The sequence below is a fragment of the Polyodon spathula genome, chromosome 1 (genome assembly GCF_017654505.1).
Source record: "Polyodon spathula isolate WHYD16114869_AA chromosome 1, ASM1765450v1, whole genome shotgun sequence".
NCBI lineage: Eukaryota > Metazoa > Chordata > Actinopteri > Acipenseriformes > Polyodontidae > Polyodon > Polyodon spathula.
Window position 1 is genome coordinate 97,855,533 of NC_054534.1, and position 20,463 is coordinate 97,875,995.

The window sequence follows — 20,463 nt, forward strand, 5'->3', positions numbered from 1 at the left end:
TAGTAAGTATTCACCCCCCTTGGACGTTTTCACAGTTTGTTCTGTTACAACCTTAAATCTTGATAGATTTAAATGTGATTTTTTTCCTTCGATTTACACAACCTACTCAACACTTTAAAGAGGCAAGATAATTCTCTACCAGGTTTGCGCATCTGGATTGTGCAATATTCGCCCATTCTTCTTGGCAAAATTGTTCAAGCTCTGTCAAGGTGGATACGGATTGTTGGTGGACATCAATCTTCAAGTCTTGCCACAAATTATCAATCAGATTCAAGTCCGGGCTTTGACTGGGCCACTCTAGGACATTCACATTCTTTTTTTTTAAGCCACTCCAGTATCGCTTTGGCTGTGTGCTTGGGGTCATTGTCCTGCTGAAAGGTGAATCTCCGTCCCAGTCTTAGGTCTTTTGCAGACTGAAGCAGGTTTTCCTCAAGGATTTGCCTTTATTTAGCTCCATCCATTTTCCCCTCTACAAGCTTCCCAGTCCCTGTCGATGAAAAGTATCCCCATAGCATGATGTTGCCACCACCATGCTTCACAGTAGGGACAGTGTTACCTGGGTGATGTGCTGTGCTGGGTTTGCGCCAGACATAATGCTTTGCATTTAGGCCAAATAGTTCAAATAGAATCTTTTGCCATATCTTTTCAGAGTCTCCCACATGACTGTCTGCAAATTCCAAGCAGGATTTTACATGTGCTTTTTTCAGAAATGGCTTCCTTCTTGCCATTCTTCCATACAGGCCAGATTTGTGAAGTACCCCAGCTATTGTCGACACATGGACAGTTTCTCCCATCTCAGCCATGAAACGCTGTAGATCTTTCAAAGTTGTCATTGGCCTCTTGGTGGGTTCTCTGACCAATGCCCTTCTTATCCAGCAGCTCAGTTTGGGAGGATGGCCTGCTCAAAGCAGATTCTGGGTGATGCCGTATACCTTCCACTTCTTAATGATCGACTTGACTGTGCTCCAAGGGATATTCAATGCCTTTGAAATCTTTTTTATACCCCTCCCCTGATCTGTGCCTTTCCACAACTTTATCCCAGAGTTGTTTTGAAAGCTCCTTAGTCTTCATGGTAGTATCTTTGCTTTGAATGCACTACCCAACTGTGACAGGTGTATTTAATCTGAAATCATGTGAACCACTTTTATTGCACACAGATGGACTCCATTTAACTTATTGTGTGAATTCTGAAGGCAATTGGTTGCACCGGAGCTTACTTAGGAGTGTCACAGCAAAGGGGATGAATACTTATCTAATGAAGGAAAAAAAAATCCCATTTAAATGCATCAAGATTTCAGGTTGTAACACAACAAATTGTGAAAATGTCCAAGGGTGGTGAACACTTTCTATAGGCACTGTAAGCAGTGACACACCCAAAATTATCTCATTTGCATTGTTTTCAGTTAGCATTTTACTTCTCAGTTTTATCTGAGCTTCTTGTGAATCATATTTACCTTTCACGGTACTCTGATCGGCCACATCCAGTACAACTCTCAGTCCATCTAGACTTGAGATGGGTAAACCAAGGTCCAGAGGTTCTTTCTCTCCACTCTGTACAAATTAAACAGATGTTGATCAGTTATTTATTTATCTAATCATTCAGACCAACAGTACGTTTGCTCTCCATGCAAACTTTAGAATGTAATAAAATAAAATCTTAAACACGGTCCACATTTTTTACATTAAATAATGAAGTGACTGTCTTCAAAGAGCAATGCCCTTTGATCTGTTTTTCTTGGATATTTTGGTTGTCCTTATTTTTATAAAGACAGACTCTCCCACTAAAAATGCATTGTTCTGTTTCTTTGACACGTATCTCCTACAAGCAGCTGTTTTGTCTAAATTACATTTCAGTCATAACCAGTCTGAATCACTCAAACCTGAGGAACTAATCATCCAAATCTAATTCCGCTTTCATTTCCTTAACAAATATGTCTCAGAGCAAGCTTCTTTATTTCTCCTGGGTTTGAGATACCAAGAAGAACACAGGGAACAATTGCAACACATAAACCAAAAGAATACTTACAATTTTTGCAACCAAGTTGCTTAAATGTAAGCCATACTTGGCCACAACAGGTCGCAGAACTTCTGTAACTGGTTTTGTAGGTTTAGCTTTTAATCCAACAGAGCGGTTGATAGGTACAAGGTCCAATCTGAATATTTGAAATTATGAAACTGATTACATTAAGCATTACATGATCCTATTGCCTATAGTTCTAAGTCCTGGCAGCTATGGTGCCTACAGCTATTTGTCTACCCTGCATGCAGGTGCCCAGTGTGTGCCTGATTACTCATTTTACACCTAACTTCAACCAGGATAACCTGGGGAATAAAAAAGTCTCAAATATATTAACGGCTTAACATTTATGTCTAAAATCAGCAAAGTGAACAACTAAAGTAGCCGAACAACACATTAACATTTTAGATTAGAATTAGACTTGCTGACTAAATAATGTCAGAATATTTATTACAGTTATATAAAACCAACTTGTACTGTTGGAGAGAAATCATCAATAAAGCTGTTGTAAATGAGGGGTTACCTGAACAAAGTGCGTTTTTCTAATCTTAAATCTCTTGAACTCAGAGTCATGCAGTCTTGGTCCAATACAAGAGGCTTTAAGGAAACAAAGGGGGGGGGGGGGGGGGGGGGGGGGGGGGGGGGGGGGGGGGGGGGGGGGGGGGGGGGGGGGGGGGGGGGGGATTGGTTAGAATCTGCAAATGTCACTATAATCCAATTAAAATGTATGCAGATTCCTGTTTCAATACAACAAAACACAACATAAATGCAACCCAGGTATGACATACAAATGAAAGTAAAAAATTAAATTATGTAACTATACCTTTTCACCACCTACTAAGAAGAGGTCTACTGCTGCCAGGTTAAAGCAGAGCTTTGCACAGAGGGCTAACAGCAACTCCCTAATGGAGACTCCTGGGCGGAGGGGCAATGCACAAGTTGAGCCGTCTGGAAGATTTATATAACAGTGCTTTAATGACTTCTCCTTCTCAGGGACCAGCAGGGGCACTCGGGAAACATCACACTTTAGGAGAAGATTAGGAAATTATATATGCACTGTACAGTCACAAAATGCACAAATGTGAACAGTTTCAAAAATATATTTTATAAATCAATATTTATACGTTATTTCAAAAATGTACATACAATCCAATCAAAACGATCAAATCAAGAGAGTCTCTCTCTCTATCTTAACACTGTTATTGAATACACTCACACTGTGGATGATGGGTTGCCTATATGCTAATTTTCTTCAAGTGTCTTTGGGTTATATAGATGTCCTTTAGAATTATGTTGTTTGTCTTTTTTCCCTCTCACTTAAGTAATGGTAACATTGTATAAATTGAACATGCCATGGTCCAACTGAAACTACTGGATTTGTGACATCAAGTTACAAGGTCATGGCTAACATGTAAAACAAATCCAATATTTTCTGCTGAGCCATGGCATATTCCCTATACACACATATCATATAATGCCGATCAACTGCGAATCCCAAGGAGCCTTTTTTTTTTTTTAACACTCAATTATAAAACCTGAATACTATAAAAGGTCATTCCACTTCAAATGAACCAATGATCCTCACATATCACTTATGTAAGTATTTTAGGCAAAATCCCCAAATATTAGCTCTCAACTCTCATCAAAATACCATCTTGATACTCACTGCTCACGCAGAATTGCTCTTCTTGTTTAATAATTACCTATATATTACCTAATGGTGACCATGGATGTTAATGCAATGGAGGCAAATGTAGAACAAAGTGAAACAACATTCTCTTTTATACTTGTGAGAACTCCTGAGCCCATGTAGTTACTTTCTTCTCTGTACTTTCTACAGGTTATCTAACAACAAAGATTATGTATGCAATGTCAATGTCACAGGGTAAATTGTTACTAAGTTGTGAGCCCCCAAAGTTGACGTCAGGCTAGAAACGGCATCCCTTCAGCACCCCAGAACTCAAAAGGGATAGCAGATACACACTTGTGCTTTTATATGTCAAAAGTTTTGCATCACCCTATAGAATTAACTAATTTTGCTTCATAACCAGTTGAATGAAACCTGGTCAATAATGTTATGTTAACATATTGAATTACATACCGTTTTGTAGTTTTAATTGAAAAATGTGACATTTTGAAATCTAACATGAAATACTCTAGCACTGTTATGGATTCTGGCAGACTTTTGCAATATAATTTTATAGTTTATTTGATTATATGATGTTAAATAAAATATTTAAATGAGAATTGTAAAACGCATTCATTTGGTGTGGAATGACCCATAAGAATAATTGAAATCTACTATGTGTTGCTTTACCTCATTCTTGTTTATGGAGTTGGAAGTGAGCAGTTCCAGGCTAGCACCAGAAGACAAAGAGTCTTGTGATTCACGCCGGCTGTTGCTTTCTGAGCAATCTGTCAATGAAAGGGATTAAATGCATGATTTCATTAAAGCTTAAAATATACAGTTTAGTCTGTACTGCTTAGAACATATACACTTGTGCTAAATCAAAATAATTATCAAAATATTATCAAGTTGTCAGGATTAAATAGATGTGTGGTCCTTCTGAAATGAAATAATGTGGTATGCTAATATCTTTTATAAAAAATTAATTAATTAATTAATTAATAAAAAAAACTACATACACAACCTAAAAACCCACATATCCAAATCATACACAATTCAGTATCAGTAAGATGTGGCTTCCATCCTACCATAACTGAAAAGGGAGCTACGACTCAATTATTGGCCTTTCTAACAAATGTCACATGGAATTGACATTTAATCACGAGTGAGAGTGACCTGTGCTATAGTTTGAATAGTTGCTTTATATTCCATTGCTAGGTCACTATGCCTCTCAGATTAAACAGTAAGTAGTGGATTTCTTCAAAAATCTAGTGTTATTTCTCCCCACTGTTTAAATAACATACCTGCCATTTTTATTTTCATTGTTAACACCTTGACAACTTTTTACACTTAGAACTTTAAAGTCTGTTTCAAAATGGCCACTCTAGTGTAGTGGAGTTTGAGTTCTGTCCTCTAAATCACTGCAGGAAGAGCAAAAAAAATAAAATAAAACAAGCATAAGTGCTCTGGCTTTTCTGTTCCGTAGCATATCATTGATCATTACTGCTGTGTTACCTGTTTGACAATGTGGGCAATAATCCTTAAGCCATCAATCCACTAGAGTGGCCATTTTGAAAAGAAACAGACTTTAAAAGTTGTCAGGATGTTAACAATGAAAAGAAAAAAAAAATGACAGGTACATTATTTTAAACAGTTGTAGCAGCGCGTGGGGACGGGTAATGCTATATTTAAACAGTTGTAGCAGCGCGTGGGGACGGGTAATGCTATATTTAAACAGTTGTAGCAGCATGTGGGGACGGGTAATGCTATATTTAAACAGTTGTAGCAGCGCGTGGGGACGGGTAATGCTATATTTAAACAGTTGTAGCAGCGCGTGGGGACGGGTAATGCTATATTTAAACAGTTGTAGCAGCGCGTGGGGACGGGTAATGCTATATTTAAACAGTTGTAGCAGCGCGTGGGGACGGGTAATGCTATATTTAAACAGCAGTAGCAGCGCGTGGGGACGGGTAATGCTATATTTAAACAGCAGTAGCAGCGCGTGGGGACGGGTAATGCTATATTTAAACAGTTGTAGCAGCATGTGGGGACGGGTAATGCTATATTTAAACAGTTGTAGCAGCGCGTGGGGACGGGTAATGCTATATTTAAACAACAGTAGCAGCGCGTGGGGACGGGTAATGCTATATTTAAACAGTTGTAGCAGCATGTGGGGACGGGTAATGCTATATTTAAACAGTTGTAGCAGCGCGTGGGGACGGGTAATGCTATATTTAAACAGCAGTAGCAGCGCGTGGGGACGGGTAATGCTATATTTAAACAGCAGTAGCAGCGCGTGGGGACGGGTAATGTATATTTAAACAACGGGTAATGCGCGTGGGGACGGGTAATGCTACAGTAGCAGCATGTGGGGACGGGTAATGCTATATTTAAACAGCAGTAGCAGCATGTGGGGACGGGTAATGCTATATTTAAACAGTTGCAGCAGCATGTGGGGACGGGTAATGCTATATTTTTCTGAACCCCTCTACTTACTCTAACTGTTCACACCTTCACCATAATCACCTTTACTAAGTAATCAATTGTGAAATTTAAAATCCATTTATATTACTGTTTACAATTACCATTGAGGAATCCATTGTCTCTCTTCTTGGTACCCTTCCCAAAGCTCCTGTTTCTAGACCATGAGAAAAACGTTCCTTTCTTTTTGTTATCAGCAGGATCCTCCCCATTGTCTTCATTTAATGACCTCCCAGACTTTGACTTTTTACTTGACTGAAATCCAATAACAAAAAAAAAATTAATTAATTTGTAATATTATAACTAAAGAAGGAAAAGTGATTACGCTCTTAATAATTTGATGCATGTTGGTGTTTATTTATTTCACATATTTTAATTGGGCACACTTAAATTATGTTATATCTGTCCAGATACAATCCAGTGGAGTTGGAACCAATTTCACAACATGTTTAAATAGATTAAAGAGATGTGAAAGCACAGCACATGGAAATCTAAATCACTTGCACAGATTATTTTTAAACTCTAGTACACTATCACAGTGTCTGACAGCATCTCTTTTCATCACCACTACCATATATTTTACATTCTGTAACGTTGTTTCTTACAAGTGTTGAGCATTCCAGGAACTATGGCTGACATGGCAGTATACTACAGCTGATGTCTAATTAACATCACCATTTTAACAGCAATGTTTGTAAGAGGTTTCAATCACTGGCTTTTATACCCATGTCAAGAGTAAAAGACAAGCACATTCCTGGTCTTAAAAGGATAGCTCCTAACACTAGTAAGATACTATGACAGCCACCCACCTTTTTAGGCGTGGAGAGATTGGATCGGTCAGAGTTGGCACTGTGCTTAGAAGCAGGGCTGCTGGGAACCTGGTAGGGGTCAGGCAAAGGCCGACCTTCCACTTCTGCCAGCATACATTCCTGGTAGAGTGGAGACTTCAGAAATCGGGTATAGCTGTCAAACTTCATCAGATTGAAGATCTGAAGGGGAAAAAAATGGCATAACGTGTAAATGTAACATTTTATACATTGGTTCTACACTGACTGAATCACCATTAAACAGCCAAGGCAATGACAGGGAGAAATGAATAAATAGCCAAAAAGAGAGAATGCTACCCTTTAATGTATTTAATATGTGGTTTTTAATATGATGCTATTTACACATAACCCATTCATGTTCTGTTTCAAACATTCAGAGCATATGCAATAACAGTATAACACAAAGATTAAACATCTTACATCTACTTTTAGAATCTGTAGGTTTCAACATGGTTATATTACCTCAGGTATGCTCAACCCTGCATCATATGCATCAGACACAGGTAATTAATTCTCATATCTGGAGGCTGTGAAACATTTGTGCTAATCTAATCTAATCGAATGCATCTTGTAACTTTTAGTACAAGTTACCCTACATAGCTGTGCTTCATTCCAAACTATCATCTACCAGTACAAGCAGGAGTTCCACTGGAAACGAACAGCCTCTTATCTGGTCTTCCCTGACCCAATAAACAATTGTACACTTTTTCACTGACAGATTCATTTTTTATACACAGATCAAATGTAACAATTTAATGCATTTTCTCATTTTTGCGGTCCACTCACCTGAAGCTGCTGCACTTTGAACATATCTGGGCGAGGAGCATTGAGAATATCATCAGCAAGTTGGGCCTGACTGTCAATGTTAACCGGGGTGGTTGCCTTACTGGACAAAAAGCTATTGTAGATCTCCCTGGCTCTCTGTGAAAGCTGCAAATAACAACATTTAATGAATATGTGTACTATAAAACAAAACAAACTATTACCACTTTTAACAAAAGTTATGTCTAATGCATGTAACTTCATGGTAAGGTTTGTAATTTGTTTTATTTAAACAGTACTGTGAATAGGTTAAAAAGACTGCAGTAGTACTGTTTCTTCCTCATGCTGCCATCAGGAAAAAACTTCAAATTAACAAAACTTTCAACACAAGTTATTTAAATAATGTTTTTTAAAGCCCGACTGATTAAATGAAGGTTTGTGCGCATGTATTATTTTGCTATTCTTGTCAATGTTGTTGATATAACTTTGAGTTACAAAACTGTCTACCTGTTTTTTGTCCTTTTCAGGAACATGGCTGAAGATTTCACAGGCCTGCCAGAACAAGATGTTTTCTTCACTGAACTCCTTCTTAAGAAACTCCTACAAAAACAATATCAATCTATTAATTCAAATATGTTTTATTAGCAGCTGTTTAATGAGTGTAATATTGCATAGATTTTGTTACCTATACTCCCGATAGGCTTTACCGCTAAATTCCAGAGACCCTTGGCCTGGTGATTTTTACCAGCCAATGTTATTTACAAGCAGTCAGAAGGGAGCAGAACACATTATAAAATGTCAAACCTTACCGAGAAGTATCTAACACCAACAGGGTCTTGCAGTAGTCGTTCAAAGGACACAGCCCAGCTTGGCACCCGTCGCTCAGTGTGTCTTCGACAGCTCTGTACACTTGGAAGACTGGCATCACTGTTCAGGCTGAGCTCACTGCCACAGCCCTTCCGATCTACACCATGTATCTCTGAAAAACAAAGACCAACCAGTTAAAAAGCTAAATTAAACAGATATTTTTTTTTTAGGGCTTATACTAAAAAGACATAAAGCATAGTAATTTTACTCAAACAAATGTGTTTGTTATGCACTAAAACTGTTTGTATGGTTTTATCAAATAAAGTTTAATACCAGATTGATTGATGACTACTAAAATTATACAGTGGACTCAAACTAGTCTTATTTCCTCTAGCATACAGAAGCTCAGTTGCAAATGACAATAATAACACAAATCTAATTATGCATTTTTTTTGTCTTCTTTGAAAAAATTATCAAAGCAACAGATGCCAACTTAAATGAAAAAAAAAATGAATATGACACCACTGCCCAAGTATCATATAAGAGAGTGTTTGGCAAGTTTTAACTTTCACCTCCCCACACACTTGTTTTAATTACTAGTCAACAAATGAAGCACAATTGATTTACAATTCTTTTAATGCATACCAAATGCTGTGGAGAACAAGACAGACAACTATAAAGAAGTCAGTATTTTGAAATTAACCACAGCAATTAACTTCTGTCATAAATAAAAGGAAACTTTTTTACAGACATTACATAGAGAAATCATGGCTATAGATCTGTACACAGCCAACCCTTTTGCAATTCTGAGGAAAAATATAATAAAATGAGAAAGTAATCAAATTGAGTTATTTGTAAAAGAAACACCAAAGGAGATGCTACAGCATGTGTACGTATGTGAGATCTAGGTCTGCTGGTCTACTTGTAAAAAAGAACACATTTCAATTTAACAGGTTTTTAAATTCGTTTTTTAATAGTTTTACTACCTTTTTTGTTCAAAATCCACAATCAAAACAATTATGATAGAAATGAATGATCTAAATCTTTGAAATAAATCTGCAGTGCTGTAAGCTTGTTAAGCTTACCTGGGTAAAGTTGGTAGGACCCAGTGTGGTGCCACCTCACCAAATACCTCAAGCCATTCACTGGAAACCATGACCCTGACTCCATACCAAACATCTGAAATCCCCCACAACAAAGAGGGAAAAGTTTCCCTCAAGGCCGGCTGATATTATCTTCTTTTCTACTAGCGGCAGGCTAGCGCATTTTTTTAGTTGACCGGCAGTCACGCAGCTTAAACACATTGACTCTCAACCTTGCGGCCTCCAGCAGAGGAAACAGATCTAGGGTGACCAAGACAAAGCTCTTAAAGAGTGCAAGATAAATTATTCGTGGAAGAGGAGGGAGACCTAGAGATTGCTGCTGCTACAGGAACCTGTATTATTAATGCCCTGGTGGAAAAAAAAAACAACACTCGTTGAGCAGAGGGGAAAAATAAGCATTCCTGTTTAAAAATTCAATATAACAACGAACAAACAGTGGGGAAGACGTGTTCGTGTTATACTGTTCTCCAAGATACTGTTAAAAAAAAAAAAAAAAAAAAAAAATTATATATATATATATATATATATAAACTATTTGGATATTAAGATTTAAAACGTGAATCTGTCTTTTACTAATACAGTGCTACCCTGTTATAACGTGACCTGTTATAGTGTGGAATCAGTTAGAACGCAGGAAGGTCGTGGCTCCCATTTCCCCTTTAATGCAATTTGCAAACGTTGGCTGAACGTTTCAGACATACAGTATGAAGCATGGCAGACAGCAAAAAATTAAACCTTTCCCTGTTAAAATGAAACTCGATGCAGTGTACAGAGTAAGAAAAGATGAAACTCAAGAAGCAGTTTCAATATATATAAATGTTGCAGAATCTACATTGCGTGGATGGCTAAAAGACGAAGAAAAACTATGACTCCAAAAAGTGAGTCAACCTGCTGTGAAAGTGCAAGACTAGTTTTTGGTGTGGACCAGGTAACAGGGGCCAGGAATAATTGTCCCAATAAACCGTGGATTCGAGTACCTGCAAATTGTGTGTCTCCTTCCTTCATTTCGGGAACAAACATGCCAATATTTGTTACAGGGCAGAACACAAATAACGTAGTCTCCTAATTATGACCCCGACAACCGCATTATAACAGGAGGTGATTTCTACCAGCCAAGTAATGGTTAATCCAACACGAAACATTAAAGCCACTACTGTCCACATAAAAATAGGATTTAACCAATAAACAAAAAAACAGCACATACTGGCAGATCAAAGGTCAAGTCAAATTAACAATACTTTGTGGTTGAGGCAAATAACTCAAAGTGTAGCATACAAATGACAAAAGTCATGCAAATTGATAACTAATGATCTGGAAATTACCAGTAAGTCTGAATGGAACAATTAAATTATTCTCCAAAGTTTAGTGAAAAGATGAAGTAAATCAACATGGTGATAAATGTTCTCTATTCTTTTTTTCCCCAATGTATCCATCATCCCAGTGGCAGGTTTACTCCATCCAATTTGAGAGGAATGTGCATACCATTACTCCAGTAATTAAAAGCGCAGATAATTTCATGCTGGCAAGTATACACAGAATGTATTTACTGATGGAATTAAGTACAATCCAGAAATCAGTCTGGAAAATTTCAACAGTGCAAAGATTAACAAAGAATTTAATAGAGCAAGACTATGCTGCTTTCATAGCACCTCTTAGCAGTACAAAATGCTGTACTGTTTAATATTATCACACCTTAACAAACACAACTAGGATTTGCAAAGTAGCATAACGTTAGGTTATTATCATAACCCTGGTTCCCTGAAATAGAAATGTAACCATTACACGGATATTTATCCTTAAAGACCCTGTAACCTGTATAGATATAACAAAGACTGTGGACGCAGTCATGCCTGATCCTGAGGGCATAAATAGACTGCACGCACAGATCTTCATCATCACTTTTCCTTCAAGACCTCTGTAATCACAGAGGCAGCGACCTTGACGTTTAATGGTTACCAGTTCTATTTACTATTTCAGGGAACCAGGGTTATAATAATAACCTAACGTTCCCTATTAATTAGAAAATGTAACCATTACTTCATGGGTAGAAATACCAAAGCAATCGCTAGGCAATTATCTCAGACAACTGGAATGCCACAAGGTTTGGCCAAGACCACCTTACGCGTTACCATGAGGAACCTCAGTACTAGTAGATAGGGCTAATAAACTGGGGAAGAACTCAGCTCTATGTTTTTATTGGAATGGTCGACCTGGAAGCCACCCTCAACACTCTTGTTCCAAAACCAGGGTTTTGTGGATCTATGACATTCAGCCTTTAGAACCGCATAAAGGTATAGGGAGTGGCCCACACTGATGCACTGAAAATGTCTTTGACAGATGCCCCGTAGAACAAAGCCCACAAAGTTGCCAAGCCCCTGGAGGAATGGGCAGTGAGCTTTTCTGGAAGGGGCAAATTAGCTCACTCATATGCAGTCGTGACAGTGCCTGTGATACATTTGGATAGCCTCTACTTAGACAGGGCTTTACCATGGGACTTAGCCGCATAACAGACAAACAACTGTTCAGACTGCCTCCTAATACGGTAATGCCCGCACTGGACTAATCGTATGGAGCTGCCGCTCCCTGTCACACTGGAAAGCAGATGGATGAAAAGCCTCCAATTCCACAGTCCGGTTAATGTGGAATGCTGAGATAGTTTATGGCAAAAAAGAAGGATTGGTAAGAAGCATAACCTTTATCCTGGCTTCAACAAAAATTAAGCAGGCTTTCACAATCAAAAACGCTTGCATCTCACCCACACACTTAGTGGACATAATTGCAAGCAAGAAAGCCACTTTCAAAGATAAATATTTCAGATCAGTTGAATGTAAGGGCTCAAATGGAGACTTCATAAGTGCTTCAAGCCCACGGTAAGCCTCCAACGAGGGCCAATGTCCTTTGTAAGTGGCCTAAGCTGCCAAGCTCCTTTTAAAAATTGTCTTTCCGGGAAATTAGCTCCTGGGTAGACTGAATCCATTTTAATATGGCAAGCCGAAATAGCTGCCAAATAAACCTTAATGTAAAGGGGGATTTCCCCTCATTAAATAGGTCCTGTAAAAATTGCAGTATAACTGCCATGGGACAGGTCGTAGGGTCAAAACCCATAGGCAGGCACCACATATGAACAACGCCCCACTTGTACCCATACTGGGAACGTGTGGACACTGCACTGGTATTCTGCAAGGTGTCAATGACCCTATTAGATAATCCCAGATGGCTCAAATGCTGACATTCAGGGGCCAGACCCAGAGCTGCAGGCACTGGGGACTCCCCTTGAGAGGAGGACTGCTGGCCAGTTTATCACCCTGTGCAGGTGCACTGCTCGCAGGGAGAAGAGGTGATCATGCGCCCATAGCAACAGCTTGTGGGCTACTCAATGGGAGACCTGAGGCCATCCAGGTGGTTTATATAAACCACCACACTAGCGCTGTCAATCCAAACAAGCACGCGTCTCCCTTGAATCTCCTGTAAAAAAATATGCAAGGGTAGAAATACTGCCTGCAAACTCCAAAATACTGATATAGAGCCCCTGCTATGGGGGTTCCATACACCTAGCGCTCCCCTGTCATTGCACATCGCACCCCAGCCTAGACTGGACATGTCCGTGGTAATTGAGAGGAAGTAGGCTTGTCCTCAAAAAATAGACTGCTTCCGTGTCTCATCAAGAGGCCAGGGAACTTGTAAGGCTACAGTAGGCCTCTTAGTCAGAAGTTCTACCAACAGAGAAAGGTGAGCCACCGGCACGGCACTGTCCGACTCCACTTCCTCAAAGGGTAACTCTGGATTGCTCCAAGAGAACAGCAGGGGCTGGTGGAGCAGTGTGTTCACGCAACAGTTCAGCCAAAACAGTGCATTGCTGAGAAACAGCTTCTCAGAGTTTGTCCCGCTTTTCAAAGTCCACTGATATATGAGACCAGTGACTCTCCTCCTGTTCTTAGAAACAGGCAGATGGGACAGAGAGGCAGAGGAAGACGAGAAAGATTGTGCCACTCGTTCAACTCTCATGCACTGCCTTGGCACTGATCCCTCAGAGGAGGATGCAGCCATCCCGTTAAGGGATGATGCTGGGGAGCCCTGATCAGGTGGTTCAGATGTGGACTGCCCGTACGCTTAGAGAAGGATGCGCAGGACTCACAGAAACCATGGTCTGCAAGTGCCCCCTTTGCATGCTCCGGTCCCAAAAAGGAAGAGCACCTGCCATGCTCTTTCTCAATTGGGAGACTGACCTTGCAAATGTCACAAGGGTAAAACCCTGGCATGATGCAAACAGTGCACTATGTGACAACTGCTGCCTCAAGTTGTTATAGCTGGAGCTCTTATATATTGTTTGTACTTTATATATTCTTATGAACTGTGATATTTTGTAACAATTGTAAGTCGTCTTGGAAAAGGGCGTCTGCTAAGAAATAAATAATAATAATAATATTATTATTATTATTATTATTATTATTATTATTATTATTATTTAAGAACTGCCAGGCAGTTTTACAGCTTCCAAGCTCAGTGTCAGTTGGAAATTTTGGCAAGATGTAGCATTGCTGCACAAGTGTCAGCAACAGATCAGTTTTATGGAGCAGTTTCGATTCAAAATACTGCATTAGTTGATTATCTCATGATGCTTTATAACGTTAAACACCATAGTAACCATGACCCTATCTACACTGTAAGGAGCTATAAGCTAAGTTTACATTTAACCTTAAGGAGAGGTCAAAGGTCACAATCAAGGTAATTTTTGAATAGAGCATATATGGGTTCATAAATGTGTTGTATAGTAACCATAACCCTATGTGCACTGTAAGGTGCTATAATCTTACGTATAAAAAATTAACGCTCTGTTGTTTCCTCAGATCTGCCCTTTTAAACGCGTAGAGTGCGCGGAAACGCTGATCCATGACCGAACAGAACAGTACGGAGGTTCAGATCGAGACAGTGATGGAGGGGAACCCTTGGGCAGATCCCTGAATAAGGATAGCTGAGCAGGCTAGGTAGCCGGCAGCGTAGGACGGTGATTCAGGTCGCACAGGCAGCAGCGACCGGGATATTGCTGCAGAGTGCAGCACCTTTTCTTTGTAGTTTTGTTACTGTTTTATTTTTCCTATTTCTTTGTGCCTTCGATTTTTGTAGTATTGTTTTGAAGCACCTGCGAGTGCACCGGAACTGTTTACCCTTGCTTGGTATTCCTGTGGTTCTGTTTACCATAGTTGGTAAGCAGACCACGGACCAACAGCGCCCTCTGCGGGCTAAAGAAACCCAACGCGCCCCTGAAATAAAACTGGGCACCTGTGTGGTGTTTTCAATTAAGAACATAAGAACATAAGAACATAAGAAAGTTTACAAATGAGAGGAGGCCATTCGGCCCATCTTGCTCGTTTGGTTGTTAGTAGCTTATTGATCCCAAAATCTCATCAAGCAGCTTCTTGAAGGATCCCAGGGTGTCAGCTTCAACAACATTACTGGGGAGTTGATTCCAGACCCTCACAATTCTCTGTGTAAAAAAGTGTCTCCTATTTTCTGTTCTGAATGCCCCTTTTTCTAAACTCCATTTGTGACCCCTGGTCCTTGTTTCTTTTTTCAGGCTGAAAAAGTCCCTTGGGTCGACACTGTCAATACCTTTTAGAATTTTGAATGCTTGAATTAGGTCGCCACGTAGTCTTCTTTGTTCAAGACTGAACAGATTCAATTCTTTTAGCCTGTCTGCATATGACATGCCTTTTAAGCCCGGAATAATTCTGGTCGCTCTTCTTTGCACTCTTTCTAGAGCAGCAATATCTTTTTTATAGCGAGGTGACCAGAACTGCACACAATATTCAAGATGAGGTCTTACAAGTGCATTGTACAGTTTTAACATTACTTCCCTTGATTTAAATTCAACACTTTTCACAATGTATCCGAGTATCTTGTTAGCCTTTTTTATAGCTTCCCCACATTGCCTAGATGAAGACATTTCTGAGTCAACAAAAACTCCTAGGTCTTTTTCATAGATTCCTTCTCCAATTTCAATATCTCCCATATGATATTTATAATGTACATTTTTATTTCCTGCGTGCAGTACCTTACACTTTTCTCTATTAAATGTCATTTGCCATGTGTCTGCCCAGTTCTGAATCTTGTCTAGATCATTTTGAATGACCTTTGCTGCTGCAACAGTGTTTGCCACTCCTCCTACTTTTGTGTCGTCTGCAAATTTAACAAGTTTGCTTACTATACCAGAATCTAAATCATTAATGTAGATTAGGAATAGCAGAGGACCTAATACTGATCCCTGTGGTACACCACTGGTTACCACACTCCATTCTGAGGTTTTTCCTCTAATCAGTACTTTCTGTTTTCTACATGTTAACCACTCCCTAATCCATGTACATGTGTTTCCTTGAATCCCAACTGCGTTCAGTTTGAGAATTAATCTTTTGTGCGGGACTTTGTCAAAAGCTTTCTGGAAATCTAAATAAACCATGTCATATGCTTTGCAATTATCCATTATCGATGTTGCATCCTCAAAAAAATCAAGCAAGTTAGTTAGGCCATGTTGACTGTCTCCCAGTACCCTGTTACCATATAGGTAATTTTCCATTTTGGCTCTTATTATAGTTTCCATAAGTTTGCATATAATAGAAGTCAGGCTTACTGGTCTGTAGTTACCTGGTTCAGTTTTGTTTCCCTTTTTGTGGATCGGTATTACGTTTGCAATTTTCCAGTCTGTCGGTACCACCCCTGTGTCAAGAGACTGCTGCATGATCTTGGTTAGCGGTTTGTAAATTACTTCTTTCATTTCTTTGAGTACTACTGGGAGGATCTCATCCGGCCCAGGGGATTTGTTTATTTTAAGAGCTCCTAGTCCCTTTAACACTTCTGCCTCAGTTATGCTAAAGTTATTTAAAACTTGTCTGTCTCCTGGTCAGTTAATTACCCACACCCCTTCCACAATGACATATGCAATGTTTTAGATCGATCGGTTCACCGGTTCCCAAGAAGATGATTTTGAAAATATTTTTAAAGTAATGTGTCAGGTGGCCATCTTGATTTACGCACAAACATAATTTTTGAAAAAGTCAATTGTATTGACACGGGGATGAAGCTTGTCATCTTTGCAGTTAATCAACTAAACCACATTCAACTGAAGCAGTTTGAAATTTAATAACGAATGTAGGTCTGGCAGCCATATTGTTTTACCTTTTTGCCATTTTCAAATTCCACTGTCCCCAGGATGATGCCTACCAAGTTAAGAGTTAGTTGGTTAAACAGCTTGCAAACAGAAGCAGGTTGCCATTTTGTGCGCGTTTTGGCAAACTTGGTGGCAGCCATTTTGACAGTAAAATTTACCGCAGCAACTTCTCCTTCACAAAATTGAAGCAGATATGGTTGCTGATGACGTATGCGACGTTTCAGTATGCGACGTTTCAGATCAATCGGTTCACTGCTTCACAAGAAAATTTTAAAAGGTTTTTCCAACAAAGTTTTTCCTGCCAAGTTTCATGTTGACTGGTTACACCGTGTGCGAACAGAAGCAGTTGAAAGGTTTGGGAGGAAAAACGAAAATATAATTTTTAAAACAAATTACAATAGCCTTCCCAAGCCAGCATGGAAGCCTAATATATATATATATATATATATATATATATATATATTTATTGAGGGCGAAACCCGGTGGTCTAGTTTTGCCCAGGCCAATCTAGTTTCACCAAGGCCTTCTGTGCGAATCCCAAAGTTACCACTTTTTTTGGCACTCGCCCACAACCAATCGGACGAATCTAGATTGGCCCAGAACCTGAAAAAGACGACTGGGCAAAACCCGTTTTTTCAACAGTTTTCACTGAATTTCGGGGCTAGCCCGGGCGAGTCTAGTTTTGTCCATGCCAATAATTTGGTTTGGCATTTCTACCCTCTCCTCTGCCAACTTCCAAGTGCATGCCGGGGTACCTGCCTCGCTTCCACTTCAGACAACAATGCAGTGACTGTGTGCTGTGTTTCCAGCGGCAGTACAGAAAAGGCAGGATGCCAGGGCTGGTTTTAATAGTGATTAAAACGAATCTTTGTTATTTCGAACAAAAGTGCAGTATTAAAAAAAAAAAAAAAAACTCGTCTCGCTGTATTCAATTTAATTTGAAAATAAAATTTCCATTTCAAATAAATTCTGAGCTTTTTTTTTTTTTTTTTTTTTGGATTCCCTGAACACAGCATCGCATCAGATTGTGTTATAGTTAGCCGAGTATAATGTAATTATAGCAATTTGAATGCCAGTGGACCCGGTCACCACCTATAACAATAAATATCTCCCTAGAATATATATTTTTTTACAACCTCAGACAGTGCAGTGTTGAAATTAGTTAGGTGTCCTGACTTATCAGGGAATGACCTGCCTAGTTAAATAAGAATATGAATAATAATGGATGGAAAAGCTTCCTGGTGAGACTTTGCAGGTTGTACTGTAAATCTAACAAGTCTCACTTTAGCTTAATTGAACAAAGATAGGGGAAAGGAAACCAGACCGCCTTGTCTACTAATCTCACGTTACTTAAATCTATGAACATGCTCAGACAGGTGAAACCCGACAGGGGAAACTCGTTTTCTCAGACTTTATAAAACAGGTATGAACAAGAAAACGTGATTCTGCTTTAACAGTTGAAGGCTTCGATTAATTGGTTTACACTCTATATTTTGGGTGAGGTTAATGTGATAGAACAGCTAAACTACATTTATAGTTAATTAATAGACATGAGTTTTAAGGCTTAACTTTGAAGCAAATGCAAAGTTTGCACACTTAAAAACATCTCAGTACTATAACACTAGCAGCAAAACCATTTAGTGGGGCAAAAAATAGTTACGTAATCTTGTACGGTAAGGCTTCTGTAGCCTACCATTCTGCTTAATTTGTTTGGAAGTCAAATAAAAAAACATAGGAACACATTATTTCTTATGTTAATTATGTTGGATGCTTTACATTCTCAGCTTTTCCAAGCTGTTCAAAAAAATCAAAAAAGAAGGGCTTTCCAAACGTGTGAACACACTACAGTTACTCCGTTCACAAAGAAGATTACAAAAGGCCACTGGAGTGTTTACTAATGTTTTGGAAAAAAGGTTTACAGGGCAGCTAAGACAAAGAACAGCTATTTTCCACCACCCGCTCTCCTTTAAAATACATTTGCCTTCAATTTTGCTAGAGGAACTTGCCTTCAGTTTACATTCCCAACACTACTTTGAGTAACCTCATGCAATGAACAGTGTCTTGCTTGCCTGTTTTGGGGGTCTCAAACCAAGCAGTGAAGTTTATCATGGCAACAGCGTTCCCTCTAAGGGTAAAATGCGTGCATTTTTCGCAGTAACTGGCAACAATCTTCGCACTCAGTTTTCGCAAGTTATTATCATAAATATCAACCTCAATCGAGACTCCAGGCTCTCTAGGTAAACCTATTATTTTGAGACCATTCTTACAAAACATTCACATAAGCATATTTGTGTCTGTCTTGCAGCTGATTCTCTGCTTTCCCTCTGTAAAAATACATTTCACATTAGTACAGAGCTCGGTCAGGCATCAGCGAATCTACAGGGTGGGTGAAGCAGGCGTCTGGCAATTCTGCCTCTATAGAGAATGCTGCTCATGAACGTCATAGTTTTTAACTCATTGTATAATTGAACACTAAAATCAGTGAAGCACAATCTTCCTGCATTACTTAGAAGTATAAATACTCTGGTAAACAAATATAAATCACAATACTCACACTTTGACGGTTTTTGTTTTATTTCCCTTTTAAAAAACGACCATTTCAGAAATCACCTCAAGCATTTTGAAACTGGTAAAAATGTAATCAGCACATTAGTCGAAAATACACATTTAAGTGTACAGTAATTGAATAAGACATACCATGACCATTATAATTTATTGTTTTGCGAGTTTATTTATCATGTGACTTCACTCCATGTCTCTGCTGAAACACAACATGACGGCTGAACCAAAGAAGAAAAAAAACAGCAATGTTTCAGTAAGACAGGGCTAAAAGAAATCTGATTATCTATATGAGGATGGTGTGATAGTATTCTTAGTTTTGCTGTAATTTGCATGATCATGTACGAGTCAATACATTAAATATCATAATGCCAGTCCCGTAAACACGTAGAGAATAGAAAGCAAATAAGACAACAACAATGGCAAAGCACTGCATTCTTCTATGCTGAAAAACGAAGACCTAAGGTACTGCGCTCAAGGCGGAGCTTTCCCGAAGTAAGCAAGCTAAATTATTTCTTTCATTATTGTGTATTTCATTATTGTTTAGGTTTACTTCTTTCCACTCTACCTGCCTTTAATGAAATATAATAAGCAATTTTAAACTATGAAGATGAAGAAAAGAGCTCAAAACTATTTTTCTAGCTATACAATCCTTAAAGGAAATAGATCACTTTACTGTGTAAAGGATGTAGTCACTACACTACACACCATTGGTTTCATAAAGACATTCTGTCTAGAGACACGCCTCTTTTTAAATTTGGCTAATAACACTGCAGAATTAGGAAAGAAACAATTGAGAGGATTAACTGTGTGTTTACCTTAAAAGGGGCGCTATTTAAATTACAATCGGGTAATACATAGCAGTGAACCTGTTTCAGAGCAACAAGTCACTCAACACACCTTTATCAGTGTTTCATATTTTACCCTGGTTATTATTATAATGCCAATAAAACGTTAAGCTTAATGTGTGGCGTGCTGTACATAGGATTACTCTCACATGACATTGCTGGGCTGTTTGTTACTAAACTGTTTCATTTTTTTTTTTATTGTTATTTTAAGTGCCAGCAAAGCTAAACGGGTCTTTTCAAAACACCTTTATTTGTAGACTGTACTACTGT

At 38.9% G+C, this 20,463-nt stretch overlaps 1 protein-coding gene across 3 annotated transcripts in view; it reads right to left on the bottom strand.

Moving 5' to 3' along the window:
- rgs12b (regulator of G protein signaling 12b) overlaps nucleotides 1-20,463 on the bottom strand; it is a 101,441-nt gene that overhangs the window by 24,363 nt on the left and 56,615 nt on the right. For all 3 annotated transcript variants that reach the window (XM_041267326.1, XM_041267319.1, XM_041267335.1), the window contains exons 5-14: nucleotides 8,524-8,693; nucleotides 8,222-8,314; nucleotides 7,739-7,882; nucleotides 6,935-7,114; nucleotides 6,230-6,380; nucleotides 4,335-4,432; nucleotides 2,841-3,041; nucleotides 2,541-2,614; nucleotides 2,027-2,153; nucleotides 1,455-1,551 (exon numbers count right to left, since the gene is read on the bottom strand). In XM_041267326.1, the coding sequence (XP_041123260.1) occupies nucleotides 1,455-1,551; nucleotides 2,027-2,153; nucleotides 2,541-2,614; nucleotides 2,841-3,041; nucleotides 4,335-4,432; nucleotides 6,230-6,380; nucleotides 6,935-7,114; nucleotides 7,739-7,882; nucleotides 8,222-8,314; nucleotides 8,524-8,693 (1,335 nt within the window). The remainder of the gene's footprint in view (nucleotides 1-1,454; nucleotides 1,552-2,026; nucleotides 2,154-2,540; nucleotides 2,615-2,840; nucleotides 3,042-4,334; nucleotides 4,433-6,229; nucleotides 6,381-6,934; nucleotides 7,115-7,738; nucleotides 7,883-8,221; nucleotides 8,315-8,523; nucleotides 8,694-20,463) is intronic.